The 18,704-nt window shown below is 39.4% G+C and overlaps 1 protein-coding gene across 2 annotated transcripts; it reads right to left on the bottom strand.

Annotated features, from left to right (window-relative positions):
• Window positions 1-5,250: 5,250 nt before the first annotated feature.
• Window positions 5,251-18,071, bottom strand: LOC105386413 (protein krasavietz). Of its 2 annotated transcripts, none has more exons than XM_048622069.1 (11): window positions 17,604-18,071; window positions 17,215-17,286; window positions 14,751-14,927; window positions 12,994-13,094; window positions 12,460-12,598; window positions 10,949-11,114; window positions 9,933-10,044; window positions 8,830-8,961; window positions 7,739-7,885; window positions 6,334-6,529; window positions 5,251-5,693 (listed from the first exon to the last, which is right to left on the bottom strand). In XM_048622069.1, exons 2-11 carry the CDS (start codon window positions 17,273-17,275, stop codon window positions 5,665-5,667), a joined length of 1,260 nt encoding a protein of 419 aa, XP_048478026.1. In that variant the 5' UTR covers window positions 17,276-17,286; window positions 17,604-18,071; the 3' UTR covers window positions 5,251-5,664. The 2 variants fall into 2 exon arrangements, with proteins under 2 accessions (XP_048478026.1, XP_048478027.1); XM_048622070.1 differs by lacking the exon at window positions 17,604-18,071 and adding an exon at window positions 17,445-17,515.
• Window positions 18,072-18,704: the final 633 nt, after the last annotated feature.

The raw sequence follows: 18,704 nt of genomic DNA on the forward strand, positions 1-18,704 counted from the left end.
TGTCCCTAATTTAAAGAATTTATGACAGATGTATGAGATTTTAGGGCCAGCGCGAGGGTGCCATTTTCTTGAGCGGTTGGGCATTTTCTTACCCTTGTAATATAAGCACATATGTATAAGTCAATGGATTCACCCCATTACATTGAAATAGAAAAATTCACAAAAGCTCCATTAATTAACTCGATCCAGATCATACTGTTTTAGGGGGATGCCAGGGGGTGCTAACTGATATGATTTGTTGACAGCTTATTATTATGTGTAATGTGACCCATAACTTCCATAACTCAACATATTAAGCTATTGTTAGATCGTTACATCGTGAGCGGCATAACAAAGGCGCTGCTATACCATAGGAGAAAATATCCAACTCAACTAAATGTAACTTTATGTGCTATACTGACATAGAACCATTGTATCGCGTGTGTTTGTCTGTCACTCATGGACCTCGTGGTGTAACTATCGCTATAGCGAGCTTCAGGGTTTCAGGTTGAGTTTCGAATTTACTTTTTATTGACGCGTTAGATCTTTGAGTCGGCCGCTCTGTTTGTTGACGAATGATCGTGGGGTCAGGTTTATATATACTTGGCTAATGGCGAAGTGGGCTCTCTTGAATTTACTCCTATTTATTATTTATATACAGGGTGTTGCAAAATTGGTATACTAAGCCGAAACCTACATGTGCAGCATGTTATATCGCATGAAAATTCGCGAAAAAAAAATATCATTTTCTATAGAAACTTTGTTGGTCACGTGACTTTTACTATGGATTTTTTTTTTCGCGAATTTCCAAATTCTGATTTCAGTTTTGGGCTTAGATATAACATGCTGCACATGTAGGTTTCGGCTTAGTATACCCTTTTTGCAACACCCTGTATATATGTGGGTTCGAATCCCCGCTGTTCTACTGTTTCCAAAACATGACCTCTTATCTTTCACTGGGCATAAAGTGGGTGTAGCAATCAATACCAGTTAAGTACCTACTTAAGTAGATTACTACCTAGTTAATTACACGTCAGCCTACCCTGAAAGACATAATACGTGAGAGTGTATGTGCTAATTTAAGATTCTTAAGTTTTGGGAAATTCCACGTGGTGATTTTGAGGTTTCCATAAAATATAAGCACAGCTACATGACAGTGGTCTTTATCTTTCATGGGTTTTTAATGTTATTATAAAAGTAATAGTAGGTAGGTACATTATAATCCACAAAATAATTCTAGTATCCTGTGCCTACACCCTTAGTTATTGGATTGCGAATTCACTTTGACGAAATGAGCACCGTAAAATAGAAGCTCTGACTATAGACCTATAAGCTACCTAAGAATACTCAAATTAAGCTCTCCGCTGAACAAAGATTTGTATAGAGTCCGCACTAGCATTTATTAATGCCATTCGCTTGGATCCAGACAGATCTATGCTCAAAGGACATGCAGAGGCAGCTGCCCCATACACGTGGTGTAAGAGCAAAGGAAATCTCTCAAAGATTTCGTCGGCCCTGAAATGTAGGCACACCTGCGCAGGAGTGCCTAGCATGCAAACTTACTTTTACATTTATTACACTTAAAAATGGAAGCTACGCCCGTCGGCTTAAAGACTCGAACTGAATGCAAGACCCATTGACAATAGCATCGTGGTACTTATTTCATTTCAATAAGATTTTTATTTTGAACACAATACGGATAAGCAGAGGCAGAGAGAGCAGGGGTGCCCAACATTTTTTTTGTTGCAAAGGAAACTGGTCGTTTAAAAGTGTTTAATTTTTAATGGTGGTGTGAAAAAGTTTTCAATACTGAGCGTGTAATCAAATCAGTTAACGGTTTATTGCCATTTAAATGAGTCGAGACGAATGACTTACTTCGTGGACTTGTTGAGTGTGATGTGATTAATACGGTATTTCGTCAATAAAATTATGATCACTAATTTGTACTTAGGGACATGGCTACCGTTATTGAAGTCACTTGCTAAAACTGTTTTTTTCTGCACCCAACCCACGTATTACCCAATTATTGTGCATGAATTAAGAATAAATTCAAACGTTATTTAGGTACACTGTCCACTATTTATAATCGTCGTTTTTACTTCTTGAATATCATGGGGGTGCATGCAAGGAGCCACCTCGGGTGATATAACAACTGTACGTTATTTCTGTAACTCAACTAGCTTAAAAATATTTGCCTGGAAATTCCGGTATAAAATTAGCCTGTGTTAATCCAGGGTATCAGTTTCCTACATACCAAACCAACTTTCGCGTTAACAATATTAGTGAGAATATCTAACCATTATCTAAGTTCCCGTGGCAAGGTTGGGCACCCCTGCATGTTAAGCCCTGCTCCGCGACACCGATATTATACCTGGATGAGGCACAAAGCACGAACAAACTCATTGAATTTGATTTTAATTTGGCATTCCCTCAGAGCCCCACGTTACATAACAGGAGGTAATAAACTTGTTTGTTTGTTCGTGCGCCTTGCCATCCGCTCAAGCGACTATAAGTAACTTAATTTAGTCATAATCTAATCTGTCCTTATTCTACCTAGTTACATTCTGTATACAAAGTTGGATATAAGTATAAGTAGGTACTTCGAAATAAATCAAAAACCAATCAACCTGTAAGTACCTACCTAATAGCCTACTGCAGGATATTTTATGTGTCTTCTCCAAGACTGGATGGTTATTAGGTTATTTGATTATCTCCACGCTTGGCAAGCGGGTTGGAGTTTAAAACCCAAAACGTGAAAATAAATAAAATATCTATCCCGGACGGGGATCGAGCTGGGTAGCATACTCAGAATCCTGTCCAGCTTACAACTGCTGTAGGCTGAAAAGAAAGATGCGGCTACGGTAGGAAGAAATACTTCAATGTACCTAAGTTTACGTCATACTTAGTATGTAGTTGAGTACCAACTTAGTTAGGTACTTAAATATTATTCAATTTGTGCCTTACGTAGTGACTAGAACTTAATAATTATAATGTTGTGGAAAGAAAAGTACCTACCGATCGATTTATAATTTTTTTTTAATTAAACATTTATTTCCAGATATAACATCCATAGTGAATTAGTAAAACATGTCGAAAATTGTTAGTCAAAATATAAATTTTATGACCATATTGAATCTTATGAATGTATGCGGCATTAATAATAATAACATCGATTCTAAGCTATATGAATCCAATAATCCGCGACTGTCGATCACCTAAATTCAAGGTCCCCACCCTGACCTTCAGCTGGCGACCTTGGACCAGCGAGGGTAGGACACAAAGAGCTGAACAACAGACGTTGGAACTAGTTCCAGTGAATACAACGGAAGTGGCGCCCCTACGGCTTTGTGCGGAATCTGCGGGGTCATTCGGTTTGCTCGTAAATGTACGGAGAAAACGAATTAAGTACCTACTCTGATTTAATAAGCACTTAGATTATGTAGTGTGTATACCTAGGTTTTGTATAGTTGATAGGGTGACCACGGTCATGCTAAGGAAAGGTGTATAATACCGACTGAAGAGTAAGTCGGTATTATTTAATGTTTTGATTGTAAACAAACAGACATTGCAGTACCTACCCGACTCTACTGAACTATCTTCAAATAACCCTTAAATCGCGAAAAATGTATGAATGATCTACAAAAACTATTTACCTAGGTTAGGTACCTACTACTTAATGAAAAAAAATAACAGATGCCATTTTTTCATACCGGTGGCCGTAGTCAGTTTATTTACAAAACTATCTACCTATGTTCTATCTTGTCCCATAGTCTATAAGAAAGAAACGTATTTTATCACCACGTGCCGAAATCTTGTTTCCAGTTTCCACCCCACACACAAACCGTCACTAACGACTTCCTATTTATTCATTTGTTAATTCCAAGACGCCATTTTTCCAGGGGTTCCATTATTGAAGCGAGGCTGGCAACAAATTCCGTTGTTAGCTATTCCTACCTACCTATCTGCAGCCGAACTGGCGAATCCAAGGACGTCTGCCTTATAACTTCTCCTTTTTGTGTTCTTATAGTCCGGTACCGTTTTTGGGCCGGTTTCTGTCTATTTTTTACTTCAGGGTTAGATGAAATAGAACACGCCGCCGCGCTGTTTGATGAATAAATGAATGATCGTGTTTTATGTCTATGTATGCGATGAGGTTTTTTTATAGGTGATTTTATTGTTGGATTGATAATTAACTATGATGTTTAACTTTCTATATGTAGTTTAGAAGCTGTAAATAATGACTAGTCTAATAAAAGCCACGGAATAAATTAATTTGGTGAGGGTTTTATGTGCGGAAGTGTAGTGTATAAATCAGCAGAGTTCTCACACTTCTCATTCAGATTTGGTGAGAAAAGTACCTAACGTTTAGATTATATTTACATTGGTACTAGTAACGCCATCTAGCGTGTAGTGTTGTCACCAAACAATTTTCCAGTTTTTTACATAGGCATAGAATAACGAGTACTTACTACTGTACTTGTTTTGTTATTCTTTGATAGTAGGTAGTTATTTACATACCATACTTTCAACTTATCTCACCTGGAATTGAATCCAGGATGAAGTCCTGCTTCTACCACTAGACCACAGCATAGACTAATATTATGACCACAGTAATTAGTGTCAGTCATTACAAATAAGTACTATATTGTTTTTGTAGTAAAAAGGGTACGTCGTAATTTTATGATTCATTACTTCCTAAATGATTCGTTTGAACATAGAATATCAAGTCTCGTTATTCTATGGTTTGATAACTATGTTGTTATTTTAACTAGCGGGGATAAGGCTGCGTTCTCAGTAGGCAAACTGTTCGTTACTAGCCGCATGAAACTGCCAAAATTAAAACTACCTCACCGAAAAGGAAGATAGGTTTATGACTAGTTTCACCATAGTCTGTCAGATCATTAACACCCCTGTTAGTGCCAATTTTACCATTCTCGGTTATCTAACCGACAGGGATTGATTTATAAATTAAACGTCATCTCCATATAAAATTCATGACAGATGTGTCAAAAGTTAACCACTACTCCCTGGTTATGCTCTAACAGAGAATGGTGAAATTGGCACTTAGCCTGTTACATTGAGTCATCTAAAATACAATATCCATATTGAATTCTTGACAGATGTGTCCAAAATCAACAACTAATCGCATGTTATGATATGAAAGGGAGTTAACGATCTAACAGAGTATGGTGAAATGAAACTATGGCATAAGGGTGCATAAGGCTTTTTAAGTGGGATTCATACAGAGACGACAAATAAAAGACAAGTACATTGCGTGTTACCACCATTTATTGGAATTTTCTAAAAAAATTGAATAAAAAATATTGTATTCCATCAACATGTTACTTTAGAAATGAATATAGTACAGTTTGTAGAAAACTTCCGTGTCGCGCCGTAACAATTATTACTATTTATTATTACCTTTTTAATTATAACAGCTACGTTCCGATTAACCCGAAATGAACCTCAGAATAAGGGTTATACATTAATTTTATTCGAATGGAATGCAGCTTTTTACACTTAATAATACGGATGCGGCTTAGCTGCGCGCCGCTACGAGTGTGGCACGCTAGTGGATGCTAGTAGTTGCTGGTGGATGCTACTGGATGCCGGGTGGATGCTAGTGGATGCTAGGGGTAGCGACGCGTTGGTGTGTTGTCAGTCTCACTTGCTGCTCTTATTACTCTAATCTTCGTCTTCTCCGCTCTCGGACTCTGTAAGGAATAGCAACGATTATAATCAAGGCTTATTACGTACATTCGCAATAAATTAATATCTTTACAATCCTAATGTATATTTTTCATCAGTTTTTTCAGTAGATGCTTATGTTTATGCGACCTCGGGTAGATCTAACCGTGTTATATTTAAATTTATACATAAATGTAGTGACGACAAGTAGATGAGGGTAGCCGTATAGACCTGCTCTCCATTCACTCGCCATTACAGTACTGTCGCACACTTCGACACCGGCGTGAGGAGGAGAACTCATGCCGGCTCTAATTTAGTGCAGTTTATACTAATATTAAAACCATCGAGTTAGTAAGGACAATGTTACAAACCTAACTTTACGAGACTACAAAACTGCAGCTAGCAGACTTTTTCACCAAAAAACCTAGATGCTATCTGTATTGCTATTGTGGTCCGTCGAGCCTGACATTTCCTTTTCTATCCATTGCTACTATTTCACAAAACGTTACTGAAACTATTTCGATGAAAAGAAGAGAAGAGCTTGATTAACATGTAGGCTACTTTGCCGCGGGAATTTCGGGGTAATAACCCCGAAATTCCCGCGGCAAAACCTAATAAACGCATGATGAAAAGCCTAAACATAAGGCGACCAGATTAAGAACCCACCTTCTTCAGCGCTCTGCAGCCACTCGACAAACTTCTTCATCTGGTCGAGGAAGGTCTGCTTGCCCTTGCTGGAGTTGGGCTCGCGGTACCACTTGAGGATCACCTCCTCCGACAGCACGTCGCTCTTGTACAGCATCAGCACCAGCTTGCTGAACGCCTTCATGAACGACATGTTCTCGTAGCAGTACTCTTGCACCTGGGGAGTGTGGAAATTTAATTAATGTAAGGTAAGTTCAGAAATAACTGTGAGTTGGGCTCATTTATGGCTTTAGACTTATCTTATTATTGCGCCTGTGATTAAGGTCGTATACAGAAAGGAAGTTGGTAACTTATAAGCGCTTACCTTTCCAAATTTTGGTAAACCAGTGCAGATCAAAAAAAAAAAAAACACGCACTCACGCCTTGTACTAATGTACTCCCTTGCGGGGTAGGCAGAGGTGCATTGCTGCACCCACTTTTCGCCAGAGTGTTATGTTAGTCCCAATGTAATAGGGGGCGAGTCTATTGCCATTTTACGGGCACATCCAAGACCCGAGAACAAAATATCTGTGTTTAAACAAATATCTGCCCCAGCCGGGAATCGAACCCGGGACCATCGGCTCAGTAGTCAGGGTCACTAACCACTACGCCATTCGGTCGTCAGTAGTGCAGATCAAGCGCGAAAAATATCAATAGTAAAGTAAGCGCTTATAAGATTCCAGTTTTCTTTCTGTATACGGCCTAAGGCATAAAAAAGCTGGTAGCTGCGATTACCATTGCCTTTTATTCATGAAATACAGTATAGCTATGAAGGGTCTATAGAATCAGATTGCCAGATCGTCACGGGCGGGCGGGCACGAGACGAGCTGTGCGGAGAGACGGAAAGACTCCATCTGCTCCGCTACTCGGGACGCGCGCCGCCCGCCTCGGACTCGTCATCAGGTATCATGATGTTCTATTGGTTAGGGGCAACGTCTACGAGACATATGCTCACGACTCGACTGTAATCAGCGAAGGGGTATTCAGAGCCGCTGTAAGTTTGCAGTCACGTGATAGGTCACGAGCTGTATCGCCGTTTTTGAATGAGTACTTACATATCTAGATTATATTATTTGCAGGTTTCCTCGCGATGTTTTCTTTCACCGTAAGAGTATGTGGCATGTACTTAAAATTCATAATTTCTCAAGAATTCATAGCAGGATTCAAATCTACGACCTCATGAATTACAGAGACTTTACCGGTTACGCCATCACGAATCTACCTCTATAACCCTGATTACACCTACGGAGTAGTGGCCGAGCGATCAGTCAATAATTGCTAGCCATTCATTGGCTGAAAATACTGTCTCGCCACTCTACTCGGTAGGTGTAACAAGGATACATCCTACTTACTACTCCTGGCAATATAATAATCATCATCTACGTACCTTGGAGAGCAGCGCCATCTCGGCGCGCGCGGTCTGCGCGAAGGCGGCCAGCAGCGGCGTGTAGCTGCGCAGGTGCTTGGCCGCCTGCTCCGCCAGCAGCTCCTCCTTCTTGTTCCACTCGCCGCGCGACATCACGCACTGCCAGATCTGGAACATGGAGATTAAATTGTAATAGAATATTCTACAAGGGTAGGGATGGAAGAGGCCGTAAGGGCGTAAGGATGGTTGCTGTTGTGTGTATGCCAATTTACGTAACTTACACAAAATGATACGGATAATTCGTATGTACAAAGAGTGTATAACTACTAGAAATACTTGGGTAAATACAAAATTAATAATAACAGTTATCCTGTCTTATAAAAATCTGTAACAATACACGTTATATAAAATGAAAGTATTGCTTATATTTTTTAATATGTATTAAAAATAGAAACATTATAACAGTCAAGTGTTAAAGTAAATTTATATCGCGGAATTTCCATAAGAAAACCTTTAGACAGATTCGCAGATATCACCTAAATAACAACATTTTTCAAATAGTTTTGTAACGTGAATTAGCATACAAATCTATAATCAGCCTGCCGAATCATCACTGGCTAGCGGCAATGACGGGGGCTCGAGAGAGACAGAAAGACTCTGCCTTCTCCCTCACTCCCGCCACGCGCCACTAGCCTCGGACTCGTCATCAGGTATCATCATGTTAAGAGTGTTTTATTAGGGGTTTAATCACGGATTACTTATCTACATGTGGCTGTAAAGATGATTTAATGAATCTTGTGCCATATAAACATTGTAGTTACATGGATTTAATTAATAATAAACTTATCAACAAATCATCATCTTCAGACACTAAAGTCTCCTGGCCCTGTAGCACGGGCACTATTAAGACGTGACAAAAGTTCTCCGTCGCGCTCGCTCTTGAGGCTGCGTGATGTGAGTGAGCGCGATGCAAAACTTTTGTCGTGTCTTAAATGCGCCGCGTGCTAGCCCTTAGAGAAGTGAGAACATAGACCTCCCCCAACCGCTATTTGGTCCCTCAACATCTGCAGTGCAGACCGCTATTCGGTCGCTCGACAGTCGCGGATACTCACAATGGCCACCACCTCGTGGTCGGGGATGGCGGTGCGCGCCGCCAGCTCCCGCAGCTCGGGGATCAGCTCCTTCGGCGGCTTCTCGTCCGCTAGTTCGTCCAGCAGAGCCTGCGTCAGCTCGCGGCGGGCCTCCTGGATGTGGAATAATGGGAAGGATTAGTTACTGTTGGAATTGGCTGTATAGTTTCTAAGATGGAATAGGTTAAACTAATTTAAGAAAGTCAGTAGATACGTAGACAATTTTTGTTTACACATGAGCGAGTTGGCATAAATTTTGCTAGGGAGGAGTATTTCAAAACAGTGATGGTATTTTGGTTGGTGCAATGCGTGATGAAGCATACAACTTCTCATTATATATAGGTATGTTAAGCTCCAAAAGTGGTATATTGACCTCAAAAGGGGTACACCTCCTCGCCCCAAGAAACCCTTATGTGCAATGCCTCAAAAATAATATAGTAAAATCTATAGCTAATGCAATAGAATCAGATTGCCAGATCGTCACAGGTGGGCGCGCGCGAGAAGAGCTATGCGGAGAGACAAAAAGACTCCGTCTGTTCCGCTACTCGACTCACTCGCAACTCACCTCGGACTCGTCATCAGGTATCATCATGTTCTATTGTGCCCTACATACTTAAGCCGACAAGACAGATGTTCCTCACTGAAGGAAAGCAGCCAATAAAAGGGTGTTGATATTTATATTTAGTATCTATCTATCTATGTATTTGTGTAGATATATCAGCTGTCCGACACCCATAACACAGGTTCTGCCTAGCTTGGGGTTGGATGGCCGTGTGTGAGATATCCCCACATTTTTTTTTTATTCTGCATTCTATGTCCGATCACAGGTTAATTCCGCGCAAGCAGGTTAAAGACCGGATGGTTTTAATTTCGGTTGAAGTTTAAGCCGAGCGTCCACTGCCAGCTAAACTAAGTTACTTCGCATAGTTAGGCCAGTTTTTAAACATAGTGCATATTTCGACCGAAATTTAAACCCTGGTGTCCTGGTGTCTGGTGTGTAAATTTTAACCTGCGAGTCCTGTATGCAAGAGCCTATCTACGGGCTATGTGTATTTAGGACACACAATACAGCAAGCTCTACGCACCTGCGAGGCCTGCGCGCGGTGCAGCTTGACCAGCTCGCCGAGCCCGCGCGAGCCGAACGCCGCCGCCAGCGCCTCCTCGCTGCGCCGGTTCAGCGGCAGGAAGTCCAGCAGTCTGTCGAATAGACACACAGTACGGGTTATAAAGGGAACCACCCAAAGGAAGGCAGCTACTAGCTAGAGATGCGAGTTAACGGGAGCTATAGAGGAAAAGGAGGGTTTGTGAGGGAGATGAGAATTTAAATTTCTTCCATGTACACTGTACATACTATGAGTTATATGGAGTTTATGTAAACCAATATGGCTTCACTGATGGTGAAGTGAAACATGGTAAACTAGATGTGTAAACCCACCACCCAGCAGTGGGACAGCGTGGCATGGTAGAGAAATTCGTGAGAAATGCTTAGGTAGGCAGTTCAGACCTTCAGGGCATGTGTAACAAGGGAGTCAGGTAACTGACCTGATGGATCACCTTCTAATTGTGGGATATCAATGAGGACGGTTCAAAAAAAGTGAATTCAATTTTGGTATAAATGTAGCAACATTTATGACCCCTGTACCAAGAAGCGAGGGGCCAGTACATGTCGCGATTTTCTGCCCACAGCCGCGTTAGCTTAACTTAGATACCTAGTTAACCTAATAGTCAACAGCTGTGGGGTACTCCTAAGATTTTTCTTATTATTCAAGTCCAGTGATAGATTTCACTGCTAAATGGTTATATAATCAGGTACTAACATGCTATAAAGGCGGGAAGTTTTGAACTGCCTGCCAGGGCTTTTTATCAACTCCATAAAATTCTATTAAAAAAAAGAAATAATAGAACTCTGCTAGATGCGGCAATTTGTAAGCCAGAAAACTTCACTATTTTATCCACTGTGAACCTTTGCAACAAAAATTCACATAATTTTCAGAGATATTTTCCATATATTACGCAAAATTACTTGATCAAATTTTGTTTGAAAGGTGTAGTGCTTTCACTGTCGCTAAAAACAGTCAACAGTTTACAATCGCGTCCTCACCTGCCCTCAATCTGCCCCCGCTTCAACGCAGTGACCAGCGAGGCGTTCCCGCGCTCGGCCTTCATGGTGCTGAACACCTCCAGCACGAACTCCAGCGCCAGGTTGTCCTTCAGCAGGTGCTCGTTGATCAGCACCAGGAGTACTGAGGGGGGCACGCAGCCGTTGCCTGCGGGAGAGGGGGGTGGAGGTTAGCAAGACAAACATACATATTCTAACGACTGTAATCCCGCAGGAGTAGACAGAAGTGACTTGCAAACGAGTTCTGAGGTAAGAAGAGTTAAAATTAAGTTTTATAAGGTTGAAAAAAGTGGTACAGGAAAGGCGAAATGGGGTGACTCAGGGGCAAATTCCGAATTTATGCTTACGGCTTTAGTCGGTTTCACCCAAGCAAAGAAATAATTGTAAAAATTCCAAATTTGTAGTGTAGCAGAAGTGAGTAACAGTCTTCGGCTTTCTATTCCACTTTTTATAGATAATGCCTTTAAGATTGGAGGAACGCCGCCCTATTTGGGAGCTCCAGTATATTATGAGGATAATAATTTATCTATAGTAAAGCAAATGTAGTGACAGCGAGTAGATGAGGGTAGCCGTGTAGACCTGCTCTCCATTCACTCGCCATTACAGTACTGTCGCACACTTCGACACCGGCGTGAGGAGAAGAACCCATGCCGGCTCTAATTTAGTGCAGTTTTGATTGTTATCGGTTGGAATCAATACCAATAAAACACCAGAATTGACAACATTTCAAATAAAATGCTCACCGATTTTATTTGAATTTTACGAGATATCACAAATTTAGATGAACCGTATTTTTTTATTTCTTAATATTTCTATGTTTTAATATATTTTTTTAATTTCAAAGTTCAAAATATTTTTAGTATGAGTGACGTCACGTCGAGGCTTTGGATAAAAATATTTTCGTTGCCTGCCTAACCTAAAAAAAAAAGTTGGATGACATTAACTATGCATTAACTTGACATGAACAAGGACCAATCAACTTCAACTTCAACTTTATTTTGTGGCAAGGACCAATCAGGAACTTCCGTCATTGACAAGGACACATAAAAGTGACAGACATTTGAGTGATGTTTGTCATTGTCATTGTCAAAGTGACATAACATGTTTTTTTTTTGTTCATGTTTTAGAAGTAAAAGCGCGTTTAATTATTATGCCACATCGTGATGTCACGAATGATAATTTAGATTTTTATGTTTTTCTCTGAAATAAATCAATAGAAAAATCGGAAACATTTATTTTTGTGAATATTAGAGCCATATCTCTAAATGGTTTTCGAATTTCAACTGTATAAAATTTTGAAATGTTGTCAATTGCTAATATACATGGCACGGGTATGGTAGCTTCATCTATGTGTCAGCAGATCATAGTTTTCACTATTAAAGCAAAGCCTATCTTTGCAAGATCGCTTTGAAAGACAGTTCAACCTAAACCGCATAGCTTCGACACAACAATACTAGAGAAGTTAATAATATCCTCAAAAATTTGGGACTCACCGATCCAAAGCGCGGTCATCCTGGCCAGCTTGATCCTCTGCGCAGGCTCGAAGCCCTTCAGGTAGACCAGCACCTTCTTCATCTCCTCCTCGAACATCTTCTCCAAGTACTTGTACCGCCGCATCAGCTTCACAAACACCTGGAATTTGAGGGGGTATTAGAGCTGTGTCGAGGGTGGTAAGGGTCGGGTGTTGGGGTGAAGAAAAGTCAGTGAAAAAGTGAACGAGAAAGGTTTTCTCCACATGGTTGTTCGGTACTCTAGCCGTTTTTTTCATCATTTTGGATACATTATTGTGATACGTTGGTGTTATTTTGGTCGTATTTCGAAGTCTATTAGTATTATACAGGGGAATATCTACTAAATGATTTTAAAGGACGGAGCCATTTTTATGGAACATAAATTAAACTGTCTCGATTGACGACTTCATTTGAAATTTATTTTGCCTCTGCCATGGCACAAACACACATCAACAGAACTTACCACAGCTCTCTTTATCGGCTTGACGTTAAAATATTCATAGAGTAACATATTACCTGTTCGAAGTTGCGCATAGACTCCATGTCTTCATTGGCGGTGAAGACACACGTGTTGGTCTTGGGGCTCTCCCCGTCCATAGACACCGACCCGCCGGGCACTGCGGGCAAAGACTAGACTTAGTGCTGCTAGGGAGACCTAGGTTAGTGTGTAGAGAGTGGGATGTTGTCAGAGGTAAGTGAACGAGAAAGGGTTTCTCGACATGGTTGTTCGGTACTCTAGCCGTTTTTTTCATCATGTTGAATAAAGGTAAATAATGTTAACAATTTAGTGTTTATAAAAAAACACAACCTACACGTCCTATATGAAGGTTATGCTGCTTCGCCTAAAGAGGCTTATAGCATGAAAATGTTATTATAGGTTAAAATTTATCTCTATGTCCAAATTCGAAGAATTTTTCCAACAGTCAAGAGATAATAGATAGCAGACATGCATCTAACTACAATCGCTAATCATCAAATTATTCGCCATATAATTAACGTCTGCGACGCCAATAAACGCATGTCAACGACACACTCATGCCAACACAAAACGAAAGTCCTCAACCAGCGGACTTTGACCGTATCGTTTAAAAGACATCAACCAAACAATTTACAAGGAGAATACAGTTATAAAACTATGCGAGAGCGCGCACATTTCAACCAAATAACGGTAGTTAGCTTTCCGACGATGAGTCGGTATAAATGACCCTCGATGTATTGATGAGTGGTGCACTTTGTGTGGCTTGAACCGACTGTTGGATTATTGAGAGTTTTATTCGTCAGCTGTAAATAAGTTAATAGGCTTTATGGAGATTTGTTTTTTGCTCGATTTTAGCGGTATTTTACATTTCTCAATTTTTTGTCTTATACTTTTTATTTTGATAGTCTAAATTTATTAAGAACGTTTTAAAATCAAACTATCAAAATTGGAACATTATTATACCTAATAGGACATTGGAAAGTGGGTGTTCACATAAGGTTGACTCATTCATGTTAGAACTCACTGGCCCTGACCTTAGAAGGCTATAGATATCTCTACGAACATAGCTGGATATGGTTCACTGCCAAATGCTGCGAAAGCGGGCTTTTGTAAGGCATTTCGTGAGTTAAAAATAGTACCTAAGAAAGATGAGCTGAAAGATTGATGATTAAAACATGTGTAATTTAATAAATTCAACAAGATAGGTTTTTTCTTCTTAATACATTCTTTTCAAAAAATATATTACATTAGACTGGTTATTTCTATTTTAAAACCAGATTAGATATATTTATCCTGGTATCTATTTATGTTAATTACCCCGCATGTGTCCACAAGGCTGCCTCAAGATCGTATCGAACGAGGTGTGTTGGCAGAAGTAGTTAAGTACATAAAGTACATTATTATACTATCTGATACTAGCTGTCATACTATTCCCAATATAAACGATGGATCGGCCATTTTCATCTTGAAATAATTCACTAAAATGGCTCCCAACTGTTATCTCCGTATTGTAATGAAAATCTAGTTACACACCAAAAATTGAAAATACTTCGGAAACGTCGACAAACGACTAGAACTAGAATTATTGTCAACACAGTATCGGCCATTTTGTTCTTAAAATATGTGCCCAAAATGGCGGCCAAACCATAGACCACATCATCCTACCCATAGATTACAGTATCCGCCATTTTGTTTTAAAAAGATCTTCCCAAATGACGTCAATTCACAGACTAACCTCTCCTAACCATAGACTACCTATTCTATGACAGATTATATTTATAAAACAGCGACTTACAGAGCAAACCTCCCGCGATGAGAACGTCAAAGATGACCTCCCCATAGCGGCGGTAGTCCAGCTTGGAGCCGGCCGCGTCTAGGAACTTGTAGGCCGCGTCCAGGTCGCCGGCCGCGCGCTCCAGCCCCTGCACCAGAGCGTCGCGGAACCCGTTCGGGTCATACTTCTCTTTCTCATCTGTGGGGAAAGGGGAAAGTTAGAAAAAGATAAATATATGTGTAAAAGTTGGAGCCTGACAGGGGCTGTTCGGGTCAAACGCTTCTTATCTGTGAGGAAACGGGTGCGTTAGAAAGAGATGCTTGTATGTATAAAGGTTGGAGCCTGACAGGGGTAGTTCGGATCATACTTCTCTTTCATATCTGTGGGTGAATGGGGAAGATTAGAAAGAGATGCATGTAAGTTTCATAATGTTAAAGTATGGATGGGAAACAGATGGTTGGACTATTGCCAAGGCTAACATATCTTTAGGGTCTGTGGGGGAAAGGTTGCGATGGACAGATATGCATACGTACTTGTCTAATCTGTTGGCAAACAGTGTGGTTAGAAAAAGATGCATATAAGTCTCCTTATATAAATGGATGGGTAGGACTAGGATCATTGCGGAGGCTGTTGTTCGGGTCATATTTGACTTTTCTTATCTATATCTATGGTAGAATAAGGGTGGTTAGAAAGAGATGCATGTATAGATAAACTCTTGTAGAGTAAAGTGTTTTTCAGATAGTTAGGGTTCCATAACAATTGTAAATTTTGTTGCAAACAAACATCTGCCTACCCCATGTATTGATTGTAGGGTTGTATGTTTTAGAATTTCACATCTCTATGTTAGTAGATGCCGTGAATCAACCCAGTCTATGTATTGAAGCTATAATTTGAAGCCTTACAAAGTTACTGTATGATTAGTTTGCCTGAAGCCTTCTAAACACATGGCACCATAGAAATGTCATCATAAATAGAAATAAGGACTCTGAATCACTTTTCTTCAGAATTCATTGTAATGTAAGTAATAATTTACAGCTTTATTACCATTATAAAGGAAGTGGCCTCTCTCTTTATCAGAACTGAATTGAGGCCAAACTACCTTAGATAACAAATAGGTTATCACTATGAACAAAAAGGTAATAAAATTATTTCTTAAGTTTAGAATAAGTTATTTAGATTGTATTGTGTACATAGATATTAACAGTTTGATTAAATTTGAAATAAAATTATTGCTCAAATGCTAGTTACAATTGAAGAAACATGGCTCTTACCAAATTATAATTAAAAAAGACTTTTCCATAAGTACCTACTGTAGTTTTTTACACAAAATAAATACCAATGTTTCCTAAAATATATGGTATAAAGGTGGAACAGGGACCATACACTTAAATTCACATAGAGTAGATAGTGAAGGTGTCAAGTTATTATTAATTAATTTCTCTGTTGTGTGACTCAGTGATACAATGACTCCATTCTATCTCCAAACAATAAGCCATTGCTGGTGTATGCTTTGTGAAACTACTTTTTACTGTCCATTTTGTTTCTCACAAGTTGGGTTAGACATGAATGGTTAAGTTACAACGAAATAAAATTGTGAATCGGTAATAAATCTGAGGTGCATGAAAGAGGCATCCTTAAGTGATGTATAAACTGTACCTCATCCACTTGGCTCACCCTGGCACAGACAGCCACTGATGGTAATTGTCTGTTGTGACAAACGCTACAGTGCCACAAACTTATCTGTTCCGGTGAGAGCTCATGTAAATGTCTAATATTTATTAATTCTTTAAGATGTAAGTTTACCCGTAATGGTAATTTAACCTTGCGCTTTTAATAAACCCATCTAATCTATATCAATATATAATTTATTAGTAAATAATGAGATATGAACCAATTTAATTTAACTGTCACCGGAACAGATAAGTTTTTTGCACTGTACTATAGTTCTACTGTTATTAAGACAACTACCAACTGTGAATATATCAATACATTAATTGAAGTTGAACTTTTATAAATAAGCACTCCTTGGGAAAGGTCAAGTCCAGCAGTAGACTATTTGTTGTTAAGTTAATGATATAGCAAAAGATACAAAGGTGTAGGGCAGTAATGGTGCATCCTCTGTGATGTCTATTTAAAATATAATGTAGGATATTCATTTATTAGGTGCTTTTAATTGGATAGGTACACATGCTGTGTGGCTTGGATTCCAGGAAAACATTAACATTTCCATGAATACAAATTACCACAACAGGAAAGTCAGTATTGTGGAAATTTAAGGTTAGTTAGTGACAGATAAATTTCATAAATATGAGAAACATCAAGTTCCTGGTTGTACCAATAGTCCAATGACATCAAAGTGAAGCAATTGGATCATAAATTAGAAAGTGATCACGGAAGCTACAACCTTGAACTTGCTTCGTGACGAACAGAAATGTTGATAGTCGTATTATTGAATAAATATAACCAAAGAAATCACTTCACTCACCTCTTTTTCTGGTCTTGATCCGTTGACCCGATAATATTGGTTTTTCTACCTTCTGACTCATACAATATATTGCTGAAAAGAAATACACGTGGCAATTAGGACATAGGTGGAGACAAAACCATCAGTGAGGCAAAAAGGCGCCGTTAGAAGCAGGGTCATCGCCCCGCCACGAGGCCCGCCCTGGGCGACCCTTGCACCTCATGGCGACATTATAACCCTGCTCCACTTACTCTCAGAGACACTCGTCCGCCAAATAACACAAGACCTTCCCAGTCACTCCGGCGTAACCTTCCCGTGAGTCAGCGAATTATCGCCGATTTACCGATAGCAATTGCACAATAATGGACGCAGCTCTTACCACGTATAGTATTATATTCACTTATACTTACGTTATGACAGGTTATGTAGGAGCCTTTTACTCCTTTTGCTAGTTCGCTCGGACTGCGCCTGTTCAGAAAAGAAAGAAACGCTACGGCGAGCTCTATTCCCTAGAGCGCTAGAAACGACGTGTATGGAGGCGCCGGATATCCGGCGACGCAGGTCACGATGGAAAATTTAAAATTGACCCGGGAAGATGTTTTTTACCAAAATTTATGCGTATGAAAACGATTAACAAATCACAAAACTATGAAACTATAATAAATATCACAATGGTATAGGAAATAACTGCACAAATAGGTAAAAAAAATAGTAAGAAAATATAATAAAAAAATGTAAATACAGTAAATTATTACAATCGCAGTTTAAAAATAAATGCGAATATTTTCAAAAAACTACACACTGAATTTTATGTAATTTTGATAACAATATTAAAAAATACAAATTGAAATAAAATCTATTTGACTAAAAAATGGCAGCAAAATGAATTGCCTACCATAGACATTTTTGAATATGTTTTTTAAACTCTAGCAAGGACACAGACTATCAGACTATAAATTAGGAATGAAGTGTTTATTCCAAGCATTCATAAAAAAAAGAAATTTTAAATGCTGCGTTTTATTTAGTTCGTGACTGAGGTCATAACACTAAGGGCCAGCTGAAAACCTGCGCTGTGGCCTCTCTGGCCACAGCACACGCTGAGCTGGTGCCTTTTGACAGCAACCTTGTTTGTTTGTATTCTGAGGTTTGTATTGTTTTCAGGTTTTTTTTTTCATATATATATTTTGTAGTATTCTTTTCTTTCTTTCTTTCTTCTTTCTTTTTTGTTTCTGTGTTTATTGTTCAATGTGTCAAATAAATGTTTCTTTTTTTCTTTCTTTCTATTTTTGTGTTGCAGTGGCGTAGGTGTCGGCGTTCGAGTCTAAGTAGAGTGTGAGGGGAATTAGAACACTGAATAGGCTTAGGCTAAGACTAAATAGAATAAATTGGCTTCTTCTTATAGTGCCTCTCCATCATTGGTGGTTGGCAGTAAGCTCTTTGCAGCGCTCTAACTATAAATAAATTGTCTGGGCTGTGTGAACGAGGAACTAAAGTGAGTGGGTCGACTGGGT

The sequence above is a fragment of the Plutella xylostella genome, chromosome 7 (genome assembly GCF_932276165.1).
Source record: "Plutella xylostella chromosome 7, ilPluXylo3.1, whole genome shotgun sequence".
NCBI lineage: Eukaryota > Metazoa > Arthropoda > Insecta > Lepidoptera > Plutellidae > Plutella > Plutella xylostella.

Bases quoted from the DNA above. Each gene is read 5' to 3' on its own strand.
- LOC105386413 (XM_048622069.1), bottom strand. From the start codon at position 17,275: ATGAGTCAGAAGGTAGAAAAACCAATATTATCGGGTCAACGGATCAAG. The intron at 12,599-12,993 runs GTAATATGTTAC...CTCAAATTCCAG, and splicing joins CTATGCGCAACTTCGAACAG to GTGTTTGTGAAGCTGATGCG. The intron at 8,962-9,932 runs GTGCGTAGAGCT...TTCCACATCCAG, and splicing joins ACCGCGCGCAGGCCTCGCAG to GAGGCCCGCCGCGAGCTGAC.